The sequence below is a fragment of the Montipora foliosa genome, chromosome 1 (genome assembly GCF_036669935.1).
Source record: "Montipora foliosa isolate CH-2021 chromosome 1, ASM3666993v2, whole genome shotgun sequence".
NCBI lineage: Eukaryota > Metazoa > Cnidaria > Anthozoa > Scleractinia > Acroporidae > Montipora > Montipora foliosa.
Window position 1 is genome coordinate 41,065,664 of NC_090869.1, and position 16,011 is coordinate 41,081,674.

General features: G+C 37.3%; 1 protein-coding gene across 1 annotated transcript in view; it reads right to left on the bottom strand.

The window, feature by feature from the left end:
- Positions 1 to 14,541, bottom strand: part of LOC137998646 (1-phosphatidylinositol 4,5-bisphosphate phosphodiesterase gamma-1-like) — a 93,768-nt gene extending 79,227 nt beyond the window's left edge. Inside the window, exons 1-5 of the mRNA XM_068844631.1 lie at positions 14,211 to 14,541; positions 13,934 to 14,083; positions 13,746 to 13,839; positions 13,380 to 13,436; positions 2,238 to 2,306 (exon numbers count right to left, since the gene is read on the bottom strand). Coding sequence (XP_068700732.1) covers positions 2,238 to 2,306; positions 13,380 to 13,436; positions 13,746 to 13,839; positions 13,934 to 14,083; positions 14,211 to 14,439 — 599 coding nt within the window. The 5' untranslated portion in view covers positions 14,440 to 14,541. The remainder of the gene's footprint in view (positions 1 to 2,237; positions 2,307 to 13,379; positions 13,437 to 13,745; positions 13,840 to 13,933; positions 14,084 to 14,210) is intronic.
- Between the last annotated feature and the right edge of the window lie 1,470 nt (positions 14,542 to 16,011).

The following is a 16,011-nucleotide window of genomic DNA, read 5'->3' on the forward strand; positions in this document are numbered from 1 at the left end:
GATCAAAGAAATAATTTATTTTTCAATCAAGAAAATTCATGCAGTAAGGAAGAACGATTCCCATAAAATTACCCACTTGATACTTGATATTGCACGTCTTTGAAGTCTTTTGTCCACTGCGTTCATTATGCCCAAGACAACATTATTATGTTAATTTTGAATAAATTACTTACAGCTGTAGCTGGAACTTGGCTCTAGATCTTTGACCCGTGTATAAGTCGAGGGCAATTTTTGGAGATTGTTTTGCGGCCATAAAAGGTTGACTTATACACGGGTAAATACAGTAATTACAAAAATGTTATTATTCTCCTTATCTGTGCTCGTTTATAACTAAAGTACTCAAGGCTTCTTTGCATTATTTGCAATAATATGAACGGCTACCTGTACCTTTATTCGCAACCTGTATCTTATTCCCAATGCTAAGTTTATTTGAGTCATTATTACATGGTTACAAACAAGATGGCAAACATACATAGCAAAGATACACGACCTAATCTAATTTTACAATAAACTCATCATTATCCAAGGCTGTGCTCTAACCGTGCCCAGTCGCCTGAGGCGACTAACATTTGGCTTCAGGCAAGAGAGAAAAATTACCCGGTTGCCCGGCCGGGCACTCTGGCTTATTGTATTTATAGCAGATAAGGCGGCTAAAAATTTTCATATGCTGGTGGTTACAGTTTACGAAACCTCTAGGAAAATTTTTTTTCTTTGTATGGAACAATCGGTTCAAAGGCCGTTCCATGTGATTTCACATGTAACATAATCCGTGACTTTGCACGTGACGGCCGGCGGCCGCACAAATTTCGATTTTCTCAAAAAACGGCATTAAATTTGGAACGTGGAGTTTGGCAGTTCTTGGTTATAGTTTTAATTGTTACTTCTGCTGTGCAATTTACATTTGTGTGAACCTAGGAATCGCAGTTTATGCAAATTTAATATTTTCACGATTTTTCGTGGTCGCGCCTGCTTGGCTAAGATACATTTAGGTTACAGTTGTTTTTCCCCTGTACATGTATATGAAATAACGAGATAACAAAAGGGAAAGATATCATGTTATTTTTAGTTGTTTTAGAAACAGAGCAATCCCGCGTTGTCTTTGATTCATGACAAATCATTGAGTGCCCTAAACAAATAACGCTGTGACTGGCGCTTCGACCAAATCCACAAAAAGCTCATTCCACTAAACATTTTACTGATAATATAAGGAAATTAGTTTTGTCCTGTAGCGATAATTTTCGTCCAGATCAAGATGACTTGCTAAACAAAAATTTGATAGCTTTTGAGCCGCCGTGGTTTCATTGTTTCACGGCAGTTTTCACAAAAGCTTCACAGGAATCTAGCGGCACTGATTCACGTTTTGAAAATTTATTTTCAACCCAACTAACCAGTAAAAAGGTTTACCTGTATTAGACCCAAACGTTTTTACATAAACCTGTCACAATCGATCTTTACTTTTTCACTTTTAAACCTTAAAAACATTGGTGGCATTGCCATTTTTCTCAAGTATGGCTTTAAAAATCTGACGGGTTGCCAGTTTTTCTTGCATTAGCAGAGCAGTAGCAGCAATGCTTCGTTGACAGAGAGATGGATGAAGATCTTGTTGCGTTGCTGATCTCAGATAATTAATTTAAAAAGAATTAATAAATTCAGGCGACCCATTGGGAGGGCTGGGCACCCCAGCTGAAATGCTTGGGAGCCCGAAGGGCCCCCCGAAATTTTCCTTAGAGCACAGCCTTGTTATCACTTTTCATTTCTCAAGGAAAGAGTATGCCCGTCATTGCACCACAACTTCACGAGGTCACGGGTTCAAACCCTGTTGAAGTCCTGAATTTTTCAGGCTTCTCTACGCAATTCTAAAAATTGCATTCATGACTGCGAAGATCATAGCTTCACTTGACATAATCTATTATTCAATATTATAATTTTCTCCTTAATTAATAATAATAACAAAATTTTATGATAATTAAGATAATATGATAATTATTATTATTATTATTATTATTATTATTATTATTGTTGTTGTTGTTGTTGTTGTTGTTCCAAAATGATTACTATTTTAGGTTTAGATTATTTCTTTTAATTAGATAGACTGTATAATTATACTCAAATATTACATAAACTTTATACACAGCCCCATCCATTTAAATCACCAAGATATTATTCCACTCGTGTCGACAAGAATGGATAACTCAGTCGTTAGAAAAACAATTTCAGAAATACTACAGTGACATTACAGAGTCAAGTCGACGGAACATGTAAGTGTAGACAAATTTTCGTAAACAGGGCTCTCTTCTTCTGGGCACCTGTGAAACAACAAAATCAGACAATGTAGGGTGCATAGTAAGGCCCCTACAATTAGTTTATGGTATTCTACTTAATGTTCAAAATTAAAATATACACAAGAGTAAACATTTGCACATATTAGAATAAGCTTCTAATTCATTCTAACTCAATTACTATTAATGATGATTAAATTATTATTAACTTTAAATTAAATAATACAATGTCTGCTTCATAGCAATCAGATTAACCAGGATTTTATTCACGGAACTTTTTCAGGGGAGGCCATATTTTTGTCTTTTCCTTAGCAACTGATCAAGTTATCTATTTTGGAACATTAAAATGTGGTTTTGGTTTAAGAGTATATGCATACACTGTAGGTGAGGTTTGGTACCTTATTGCCTTGTTGGGGTTTCTATAAATGGCTTCATGGCTATTAATTTTGTTAGTATCTATACATGTAAATACTGTAGCCTTGCAAGCTTTAACTTTAAATATCAAACTGGATGCATGCAATTTAAAGGTTTATTCCCTTCATTTTAGTTCGAAAAAAATAAGCCAGCGTGGTACTGTAAGTGTTCCCATGGGAAAAACAAGCTGTGAGGTTTTCTGCTTTGTCAGTGCACTCAAACTGGAGCAAAAGACTGTGGGAATGCTCACCCAATATACCGGTAATTATAATAACCTCCATGTTTTGAAAAAACCATTTTCCTGTGTACAGGGCATCTGATTGGGTTTATGGTACAGACTGGTCATCTTAAGCTGTTCCCAAGAGTTTATTACACTTAGTTTGGCTTTTCAGCGATAGACTTCCTTGCAATTTTTCATTAAAAAATAATATTAATTATGGTCCAATAATGAAATGTTTCAGTTATAGACATTCCCTCCTTTTCTGGTTATAAAATCAACCCAGTTTACACCATACTTTAGATTGCTCATGTAAAGTCAAGAAAACCTCATCTCAACATTTTGAGGAGATTTTGTCTTTTCTAACAGTACTGTATTTTTGTTTGGTATTAGAGCTGTCTCTTGTGGAGGGTCGTGGCGACCAGTCTGGTTTGTGACGAGCCGTCACTTGAAAAGTCGACCCGACTTTTGGAAATGTTAGGTGGTGAGAGACTAATAAAAAATCCTGTATGTGAAATGCTGGAGGTGGTGAGGCGGCCTGAAAATGGTGACAGTTGACGACCCAACTGTTGGTAATGTCAGGTTGGTAATGTCAGGTGGTGAGAAAAAAACTTGCTTGTGAAGTACACTGGAAGCCGTGAGGCCATCTGAAAATGATGACGGGTCGTGACAACCCGTCTAGTTCCTGACAAGCCGTCAGGTAAAAGTCGACCCGCCTTTTAGACATAATTATCAGGTGGTTAGAGACTTTAAAATGAACTTGATGAGATGAACACTGGATGCTGTAAGGCCGTCTGAAAATGGTGCTAGGGCATGACGACCCATCCAGTTCGTGATGAGTCGTCACTTGAAAAGTTGACCCGACTTTTGGAAATGTCAGGTGATAAGACTAAAGAGACTTTAAAAATAATTTGTGTATGTGAAGATATTGGAAGCGGTGAGGCCGCCTGAAAATGGTGACGGGTTGTGACCACCCATCTAGTTCATGACGAGCCATCATGTGTAAAGTCAACCTGATTTTTAGTCACGTAAAGTGATGAGAGACTTGAAGATAGTAGAGGCTGTAAGGCCGTCCAAAAATGGTGACGGGTTGTGCAGTGACGACCCAAATTTTGGAAATGTCAAGTGGTGAGAGACTCAAAAAAACGTGTGTCTGTGAATGTTACGAGTTCGATGTTTTTGAGGACAGGTACCTTGCAAACTAAACTGAACGCAGGGTTGTCGGAACAACAACAGGAAGACTTATTCCAAAATGAACGTACTTTCCACAAAGTAAAACTCTAAACAGCACGTACTCGATAAACTTACACAGCCTCCACCAACTTGAGTAAACACTGCTTTTGTCACACTGGACTAAACACGGCTAACGCCAACTCTCTTCGCTTGCGAAAACTAGTTTAAAGTCTTGCTTGGACTCATCTACTTATATAATCTTACAATAAGATTCTAGAAATTTCTGAAACATTACAGAACATATCGATTTAGAAACGCTTATGCAAGATCCTAAAAATAAACAAGCTACGAACTCTCGCAGAGCTTCTAGAAAGTAACGCTAGTCACGCAATGGTATTTTTTCGTAACAGTGAAGTTTGGTGAAATTTTGGCAGTAAGGTCGTTCCTGGGTTTATGAAAAGCAAGTTTTAGAGGCAGTTTTGGTAAACTACCATGTGTTGGGAAATATTCTGCTTGTTTAACATCGTGTCAGTCAATTTATCATTGAGGATAACGGTTGAAATTGCCTGTTAACCATTATTACACAGATGTATCTATGGTATTATAATTTTCAGAAATAAAACAGTACATGTAACTCTTTTCAGTTAAGATCAATTTGCCATTTCACTAATAGTCCTGCATCATTTGCTTCGCATGATTTCATTCCACCGGGACACCATTGTTTCTGTATTTATAAATATAATTATGTTAATCGTTTGCGATAATCACGTAATATTGAAGCGCTAGTCTCTAAGGTGAATTAAACATATTAAAGAGACAGGATAGTAAAAAGCATGGCGGCTGTAAGCTTACAAAGGTGGCTGGAAACAAATTTGGCAGGACTGTGTTGTAGGTTTGTTATTGTGTTTGATCCCATAAGAGTGTTGTGTTAAAAACTAAAAAACTGCATTCTTCCAACAGATTAGCATTCCAATAAACAAAATGATACGTGAAATGAATCATATACTGAACTGCAGATATGGATGCAATTTGCATAGAGAAGCCTGAAAATTTCAGGACTTAAGCTGGGGTTTGAACCAGCGCGACGCTCTAACCAAATGAGCTATGAAGCCACTTACATTGCGAGCTGGCCATTTGTGGGTTCTAATTTCCTGTGAGGAATGAATCAATACAAACAAAATGATAATTATATGAAAAGAATGATATACTCCGGGGAGGGGGAAATTAGAACCCACAAATGACCAGCTCCCAACATCAATGGTTTCATAGCTCAGTTGATAATCTTGAGCGTCGCACCGGTATCACAAGGTCACAGACCTGTTCAAACCCTGTTGAAGTCCTGAATTTTTCAGGCTTCTCTACGCAATTGCTACAATTGCATCCATAACTGCGAGGATCATACATGTACCTTCACTTGATTTCATATCCGCAGTTCAGTATATGATTCATTTCACATATCATTTTGTTCTGAGATTCACTCCTCACAGGAAAATTACAACCCACAAATGACCAGCTCCCAACATCAGTGGCTTCATAGCTCAGTTGGTTAGAGTGTCGCACCGGTATCGCGAGGTCACGGGTTCAAACCCTGTTGAAGTCCTGAATTTTTCAGGCTTTCCTACGCAATTGCTAAAATTGCGTCCATAACTGCGAGAATGACAGCTTTTTAGTAGATTAGCATTTCGTTTTTTTCATGAAAAGTTTAAATCTGTTCTCAACTGTCTGTTTGGCCTCAACAAATAAAAACTGCATTTTGGAGAAAGCCAATTGGTGATCGAGCTGCGTTTAAATTATTGAGCTTGCTTTTCCTTGGGAACAGGTGTTCTCCGTGTCTGTTCATGATCAGGTGTGTGGATAATGCTGTCCCAGTTTTGGAGTAACAAACAATTGGCGGAGAAACGAGCAAGACAATAATTATTTGATTTCATCTTCAATAACACATATACCAAGAAACACTCCTGGTTCTACTACGACCTCGATTACCAGAAGGATCTGTACTTGGATGGTACTCATACAGTGATGATACTAAAGTCGTAACCAAGTAGCTTCAACTTTCCAGTAATAGTCACTGGACGCCTTGATGGCGCTGTGACATTGCTCACGCTCCTGAGGTGAGAGAGCCCAAGTTCAAGTCGTGGGTCAGGAAAGTCTTTTCAGGTTGCTACAAATACACCTCACGGGATACCAGAATTTTAAAGAAAAACAATTCCATTTGTGACTACGAAGACTGCGACAAAGAAAAAAACAGGAATGGGCCCAAATTGTTACCGTGGCTGCCTACGGCATCCCATAGAATGACTTGCATGGTTTTAGTTTCTTAGAGTGAAAAAGAACAAAATTAGTCTTCAAAATACTGAAAGCTAGCTAATCTATTAGATTTCATCCACTCAGCCACTGCATGGAGCCCTTGATTTAAGATTAGTTCAAGATTATTAAGATCTTTACTTTAACAATATATATTAGTATCATCAGCAAATAAGTGGAAACTTAGCAATTTCGAGGTGTTAGGTAAATAATTATTAATGTATAGAAAAAACAACAAGGGTCCAAGAACCCTAAGGTACTCCACAAGTGATTGAGAGAGAATCAGATTTACAGGTGTATGGCCATTGATACATAAGGATTGTTCTCTATTGAGCAGATACCAGTAAGTAAGGGAACTTTATTTAAGTGTCTAGTCATTCTAGCACTGGAGCACTAATTGGGGACACTGATTAAAACCAGTCAGAGGCTTTACCTCTTATTCCATAACAATTCAGTTTCCTAAAAGATTGGAATGATTAACTGTGTCAAATGCCCTTTTTAGATCAATAAAAATAACTCATTGTTGTCAACTGAGTTATGGATTGATTCAGTAATTTGTATCAGTGCATGATTAGTTGAGCACTTTTGCCTAAAGCCAAAGTGAAGTGGATAAAGGATATGATATTCAAGATAACCATAAAGGCGCTTAATGATAGCCTTTTCAAATTTTTTACTGAAAATAGACAGGACTCATATAGGCCTATAGTTATCTTTATCTTGCCTAGAGCCTTACTCAAAAACTGGGGTAACTTTTGCCAGTTTAAGTTTATTGGGAAAAAAAGCCACAGAGAGTAGAGTCACTGATTAGGGTTGAAAGAAGTGGGGAAATAAGAGTATGAATTTTAGCAATGTGTAGTTCCAGAAAATATCCATACCCCATCCATAGAGGGCTTTTTGTTCATTAGCCCCACACCCCTTTGGAATTTCTTTTCCAAGCAGTGCTCATGAGACCCCACCACCCCTTGGAATTTCCATGATTTTTCCACAAGGTTTCTGTACCCCCTGGAAAGCATATTTTTCACACATGCTGTGGTTAGACACATTATGCTGGCATAATTTTGGGCATAATGGCATAGTCAGAGCATTAAGCATAATGCCGGCATTATGCTACAAAACTAATATTTTCATGTTACCTGAATCGGTTGAGAAAGTGGGTAGGTTTTCAGTTTGTTTTATTTGATTGACTTTACATTTTAAAAACCCTCTGGAAAGAGGAATGTTTGTGAACCCCCTCCTCTTTAGAAAAATTTCACTTTTACACCCCACCAACCCTCGGAATTCTGTGACCCTCTGTGGGGAAGGTAGGGTATTTTCTGGAACCACACTTTGGGACTGGAATACTATAGGGACCAATGGATTTGTTCTTGTCCATTTGAAATAAAGAGGAGAGGAACATGAATCAGGAAAATTGCCCTTCAGAAAAGAGGTTGGACAACAGTTCCCATGTGGAACGTCTTTGTCAGTGTCTTTACTCACATTGAGAAAACTTATTTAAAATGTTTTATTTTTAAATTTTTTTATATTAAAAATGTTAGCAATAGCACAGGGATTCAGCGCTCGAAAAAAACCTCATCCTGTCGTCCGGGACAAGTAGATTTCAAGCTCGGGCAAGCGACTTTCTCAGACCACTTGCCTGACGGGCAAGCGTCCACTCATTCATTTAAATTAACAGAACAATGTAGGCAATTGAAATCACCCGAAGTCTACGAAATAGTAAGATATATTTTATGTTGTACAGTACTTTCTTCTCTACACGTGAAGCGCTTAATATTACAGTGTAATTACCTGAATACCAGACAAGTTTTCATGTCTCAAATAATGTTCTGCATGAGTGATAATTCAGTAGCGTAATTAATTTGTCATGTTTCATCACTCCAAGGGTCAGGTTTTATTCCGAGAATTTGATGAAGGAGCTGGAAAGTTGAAGTAAAAACCTTTTTTTCTTCACAATAGTAAATCAGGAATGTTTGAAAGTGAAATTTGAGGAGCTGTAGCATTCTCATCACAGACGTGAATTAACTTAATTACATCTTATTTATCTTGCCCATGAAAGTTAGCCATTTACGGACTTCATACCTCGAAATTCTTCAAAACTTTGGAAAGGAAGATATTCTCCTGAATGGAAAATCCACTACCTTCAAGGAATAAATTAAACTCTGAGATAAAAGTATATGCATAGTTTCCTACCATGTGACCTTTATTTACCACGGTCAACTTTCCTTCTCAGCTTTTTGTATGGTTCACAAAAGATAAGGCGCTCTAACTAAGAGAAAAGTAAGGGGCAAATTGATGTTAAGTGACCCAGCAAAATGTTGAAAAAGCCTTCCATCAAACAAATAAAAAGTTTGTCAAAGAAAATCTGAATTCTTATGCTGTTGTCAGCTGGCTTTCTTTCGCAGGAAATTTCTTCGTGCAAAATGGATTCATGTAGATAAGTAAGAGAAAATGAAGATAACCGAATAAATGATACATGTATGAATGTGAACCTAAAGTATTCTGAAATTGAAGGCGATCTCAAGCAAATACAGAGAATTGATTTAGTTGCATTTTCCGTACAAGAAAGCGAGCATTTAATTCAAAGAAACATGTGAACATTTAAATTAGGCTAAAAAAGAAAATGTAAATTACATAAATGACATACATGTATTACTGTACTTTAATTGAAGATTTAATAACTCTGGATCACCAAAGAGACAGATCTTACTCCACTTGAAATTTGGTTCCATTTTATCAATGAATCACTCTTTATGCAACCATGTTTGTACAAAATCTAAGAAGATCACAATCTTCACAGAGTATCCCCTGGTTCACAGAAGTGACTATTCAAGTCAGTTTTACCTCCTCTGGGATGAATTCACATCTAAATGCAGCAATTCACTTGCAACCGTTTGAGAAAACACATGAAACTGAAGTCTGTAATCTTCTAGTATCAATTAACTTTGAAAATTGTTGACGATACGATATCATTGTTAACAGAACTTGGACATAACGCTCTTCTTTTTTTAATAGTCCCTTTTAAAAGGGTTCATATTAAAACAATCTTGGGTCTCTCTTTCTTTTGTGTGAATAATTAACGAACTGGGCAAGTGGATGAGCCTGTCGGGCAAGTGGGTTGTGAGGTTTGCTTGCCCATGGGGCAAGTGGGCTGTGAGGTTTGCTTGCCCATGGGGCAAGTTGGAATTTCAATTTTTTTGTCAACAGTTTTCCCACTTTCTAAAATACTGGGAATGTAATCAGCTTTAACTTTACTACTGTTGATTATTCCAGACCACATTTTTTTCATATAATTCTTATTGTTAACACAAAAAGTAATTCTTAACCCATTGACTCCCAGAGGTTCCCCATGGTGTTAGACAGAGTAAAATACTAAGTCTGGCCGGTTTAGGCTGGTTTGGGTGTTAAAGGATTAAAATAACCAGATTTGCTCACTTTATCACTATTCCTGAATTTCTTATGAAAGTATATCAAATTTGGATTTAAATGTTTTTTCCTAATAATTTTGGAATAGAGCTCATCTCTATATCATATTTTAGCAAGAATTATTAAAATTGCTTAGTAATCCAGGGTTTAGTGGATAACTTAATTGAACATTTGGAGAGCCTTCTACCTGGTACATAATAATTTATAAATTGAGATATCTAATCATAGAAAATATCAAATTTAGTATTAGCATCCGTATTATCACTTGAGATGTTAGTCCAGCCTAGAAGTGAGAAATCACTAATAAATTTCTCTTCATCAAATTTGTAAAGTCACTTTTATAACAATTTTAAACTTTGTAGTTTACTTTAAGATTGTTTACAATAAGGAATTGAGGAAGATGATCAGAGATTTTTGTGACTAGGATACCAATAAAGACATTCATAGCATAAGTATTTGCAAATATAATTATCGCTGAGGGTTGCTGATCTTACAGTCAGTCATAAAACATAAGGTAAAAGAAAGTAAGAGTTAAGCATTAATAAGAAATCATTAGTCATCATTCTGGATTACTTTCACAATTTACCATGTTAATAAATGATAATAATTAATGAACAATAATTATTTAGATGAACATTGATGACAATGAATTATTCATTGTCATCAATAATTTATTCATCTAAATAGGAACATACACAATGAATAATTCATTGTTTACATGTATGTTCCTGTTTGGTTTCTTTGGTGTTCAAAGTAAGTCTCCTGAAATGACTATTAATACTAATTCTCTTTTCGCCGTGATGGTTAAATAAGTTAACGTTAAAGTGCATCTAAAGCTACATGTCAAACGTGTATTTTGAACAGCCCATTTAGCTACTTGTGAAACCTACCACTCAAGATAATCCCATCCGAGGCCCTGTACATGGGCAAATAGGTTTGTCAGAACATGAAGGGAGATTATTGGGTGAGCATGGCCAGTCTAACATTTCCACTTGCCTTATTTTTTTACCCAGGCAAATCAAGCAGAAAGGTTTGTTTGTTTCCAAGCCAAACTAGAGAATTCTTAACCCACCACAACTATTTTTTTTTAATATTTCTGGTTTTTGAAAATACAAAGTTCCTGTTGGTACAAAATGAGCACCCTGCACAGCTGAGTGGTGCACTGAAAAGTTTTGCTGCACTGGTCACGTGAATAATAGATTATAATACAGAAACCAAAAAATACTTTAGTTTACACCCTAATAAAAGGCGCATACATGATTATTCTCTTCCAGAAACAATTTCTTTGCTAATAAAAGGAGTTATAAGGACAAATAATTCAAAACTTTAAGTCATAATATCACAGCACAACAACAGTTTTCATATCAATGATGAAATGGTATATGAAATGAATCATATCATATCATATCACATCATATCACATCACATCACATCACATCACATCACATATATCATATCACTGATTCACATACTTTTTCAAATTCAATTGACCATGCATTGCAAAAAAAACTGTAGCAAGCCACCTTAAACCCTAGATTTTCCTTGAACTTCAGAATGCAGGGTTCGACACCTGGCTACCTGCATTACTAGCCACCGGACTAGTGATTTCTAGAATTTACTAGCCCGAAGCAAAACTTGGTAGCCCGGATCAATTTCCTTTCCCCAAACACGCAAACCTTACTCTAAACTTATTGGCATTTTTTCTTCCATTGTGATAACAATGTGTTATTAAGGAAAAAGCTCACAAAATGTTCGTTTCACATTCACCTGTGCACGCAGGGAAGGCTAACCCTGGAATGCCAGTGCACAAGCCATGGGAAGCTCGCTTTCCACGATGGATTAAAAGTTCTCTTTCTCTGAGTGCTCTCATAAATCTTACTGCTTTCCTGTCTAAGTACTCATACTTTCAGTTTCGGCCGCTTTCCCCTTTTTACATGGTGGCGCCTCGTAATTTGTCAAAAATCGCTCCATCTTCACAATCGCTTCAAGTGCGAAGCGATGGTGCGAGGCGATGTGCAAGACATCACAACATTGGTAGGGAGAAGACTGGGGAAGACATTAACCATTAGTCTGGGAACTAGCGATGTTTACGAACGACACGCAAGATAAAAAAGACGCCAGAAGATGATAGATTTATGTTCTCTTTGTAAAATTATTGCTAGTATTGTTACATTTTAAACTTTCTTGTTTTTTTTAATCAACTGTGGACTTCAAACTAAAACTAATCATATCTAGTTTATTTCCATTTTCCTACTAGCCAGCGGGCTATTAAACGTGGTTTTTTACTGGCTCGACAAATTTTTTACTAGCCTCAGGCTACCGGGCTAGCGGAGATGTTGAACCCTGGAATGTGATCTAAATCTGGAAAAAAACTCCATGAGTTTGCATGGGCAAAGCTTAACTTGTCACCTGACATGACAAACAGCTTTGCAAATCCAAAGATTGTTACCTCAACAGGCACAAAGCCAAATGTGTTTGCTCTAAGTACACAGATTGACCTTAAGACTGAAAGATACTATAGAAGAACAAAAACACTGACTTTTTAAGTATACATCAATGATGCACAAATCTCATAAGTTCCAAGCCAATTCTTTTGAGCACTAATGCCATGATACTAGAAATTATTAATGTCTTTGGTTGATCTAGGCTAAACTTTTCGGAACTAAGGATGGTTTCGGGCCAACTATCCTTTCTTCATTCTTATAAGTTACTATAAACTATAAATTATTGATATGGAAAAATTAAAATGCAACTTTATCCTTCAAAAAAGCTTTTATACCCAAGAAGAAAGATTGATAAGGACAGCAAACATTCAACCAACACCGCAAAATAAAATAAATTGTGTTAAACAAAAAAACACAACTTTTTGCTTTCTTCTGAAAGGGAAAACTTGAATTTAGCTTGGCCTTTATTTCAATTTCCATGCTCATTGTTTTGTTTTTGCATTAATAACATGTCCTCAATGTTTTAGTGTGAATGATTATATTTCCATTACATTCATTAATATTTTAAAACTTATTAGGTCAAAGTGACCTGGCTTTCCTGTCACTGTACCATGTATCTTGGCCATGTTTTCCAAAACAAAATTCACCCAAATTCAGAACATACTCTCCTTTTAAACCTTTTTCCAGAGGCCTCAAACTGCAGTATCAAGCACCCATCCATCACACACTGTTATCTTGTACATCAAGCCTAAACTAATTAGCACATGTCACCAGCTGATTAGGAGGCATCCATGACAAATACTTGTATATTGCCATTATGTATACAAACTGAAAGTCCTATATTTAAAATGGTTTGATTAAAGACAGAAAACAATAACATTGATCTCAATTTTCCTATTCCGGTTTTTTCCAACCTATCTCTTCAACGCTAGAAAATCACTGGACCAACAAAGTAATTAAGTCTTATTATCGGTTGCTTCGAGTTCGCTGTATCGTACCAGAAGTTGCTCAGTTATCGTCTCTACCAAAAAAAATAAGAAACTAACAGAATATTAAAAAATGAGGCCAAACTCAAGATAACGTCACACTACTTTAATACGAAAACATCTTATCACATCTAACACTTACTTTTTCCGTGCTGTGGTTGCAAGGGTTGTAATGCCATTCCATTCTCGCAACAGCCACCTCGAATTACAGAAAAAAAGTCTATTTGTCATTGAATCCCCACAAGTATTTTTGATGAAATTAACTGTGACACTTTAAGTGAAAACAATCCCCAAACGACCATATCTGGTGTTTCCAGGATCGACTTCATTGCGGAAATGAAAAAAGGTGATGAACTGAATGGAAAACTGCAGATTTTTCGTCGAGTTGGTTTTTTGAAGGAAATAAGATTTTATCCAGTCAATAATGAAAAGCTAAGTAAAACACAGAATTCACTATTCCTCCAGCATGTAAAGGTGTTTAAATATTACACTAGCTGTATGTACCCACCTGTGAATCAGCACTGCTTGTGTTGCAATCAAACTTTCATACATCAAAAACACCAGACCTTTCACCCAAAACTCTCGCTCTTGCTGACTGTGTGCTGTGCAAATGAACACAGTAACGCAAAATATCTCAGTAAATAACGACAGCGAGAAGGTTGACCGCTATGTAAATTAAAAACCGTTCGATCTTACCAACAAGGCTCAACGTTTTCAGCTTGAATTCCGTGCCATAAAAGATTGCAAGACAGCAGTTCGGATCAAGTCTTCGCGCCGAATCTGCATTTCTGTCAAAGTCTTTGGAACCTAAGCCCCTTCGAACTTCCTTGATCTCTCGAATAAAAACTACAAAATTAAAAGAATGAATGAAAATTAGATCACAACTACCGCTACCGGATGTAACTTTAATAATAAGAAGCAAGTAGCAAAATGGACTTTTCTCCCTGTGACAAGACTGCGCATAAAGGAATACCTGAGCCCTCCTCTCTTGCTCCTTCTTTCCTACACCAAACAAGCTGAAATTCTTCCATTTTCAACTTGAAGATCCTCAATTCTGGTGCTTGCCTTTTCCTGTTAGCGTAGAATCTTGTCATTGCGCTGCCTTCCTTCAAGGCCGTGATGATCGGCCCCATCTCTTCACCGATTCCAATTCCAGAAGCACTGCCCGGCGGAGGGGCATACACATTTTGTATCGCGCTCATTTTTAGGCGAAATGACTGGTTTCCATCAACTTCTTGAAATCGAGAGGACTTCAGGGAAGTTTTATGCTAATAATAATAGTGCTTGACAGTGCAAATTCATGGTCATCATCTGAATAAGATCACGTGATGACAATGGTCAGCGGTTGCGCTACCCTAAAAAAAAGTTGGTACTTTAAGTAGGGTTATTAAAGTGTATTAAAGTACATATCCAAAAAAACAACCACAGTGACACTAGGAGCAGGAGTCCTATTTGACCGTTTTTCACCGTTCAATTACAGCGCGAATCGATCTTGTTGATTTGAACCCAGGGTAGGGGTGCTCGTCGAAAATATTGAAAAGAACCTACCAAGTACCTACTACCTCATGAACCTACCCTAAAGAGGTACCAAGATCCTGTCTTGTGGGCGTGGCATAAAATTTTTTGCACCCCTAAAAAGTACCAAATTATGGGTTTTAACTCGACAAAATATTAGTTAAAATTAGTTAATTGTCAAAAGTCTCCTGTCATAATTTTCCGGCTCAGTACCCTAAAAGGTACCCCTAAAGCTCCCGCTGTGGACCTTTTGAGGCTGAACCCTAAGAGGTATCAAAACCGCTTTTTTAACCCCTAAAAGGTACGACGAGCACCCCCGTCCCTTTTATGTGGGAGTCCCTCCCCCGGGATTTGAATCACCGTTCGTGATCAAACAATCGTTTTACGCTGCGGTTGAAATCCTATCCGCGAAACGAAAGCCGCATACAGTAATGACTGTGGGCTTGTCACTAGTGGTGTAACAGTCACTAACAGTATAGAGATAGACTGGATGAAAGCGATTTCGGTCAAATTTTGAATCGAAAATTTGGATGAAAATGCCTCGTTTCCAGCAGTTAGTGTGGAAACAATAGTCTCTCCCCAGTCGTAAAAAGAAATTAACCAGAAAGCTCATGAAATGCGTACAATGATAACCTGCGATCAGGCGTACTTTTCTTTAGACAGGGCGGAAATACGGGTAGCTTTGAATGTATGGGTAAGTCTGACGTGCAGTTAATTTCAGGTAAAATCTGATTGGCTCACATGACAACATCACTCTTGACAGGTGGGCGGCAGACGACTAGTTAAGAAATTGGCCATTTCCGAGTTCATGTCTACTTCCTCTTCCTAGCGGGTCTAAGTGCGAAGTTTTTGTGATGGTAATTAATTCTACTTTACATATGAATGAAAACTAATTTTCATAAGAAAAACTTGGCACTTAGACTCGCTTTGAAGAGGAGGCAGACATGAACTCGGAAATGGCCTATTGTATCAGACGTATCTTTTCCGCCCTGTCTAAATAAAAGTACGCCTGATCGCAGGTTAGTACAATGTGGACTGGAGGATACCGGTGACGGAAATGCGTCATCAGTTGTAAGAAGACACATGGGAAGTGAAATCAACCGTTAGTAATCTTAAAACAGCTAATCGTGCGGTTTTGCACCAAGGCATGAAAACTTCGCCACGAACTCACAAGCAGGCCAATTTCCCAGCGGTAGAAAATGGGTATTGAGAACGGATAGAGTGGATTACATATTCAGCACATTTATCCAGTAAATATA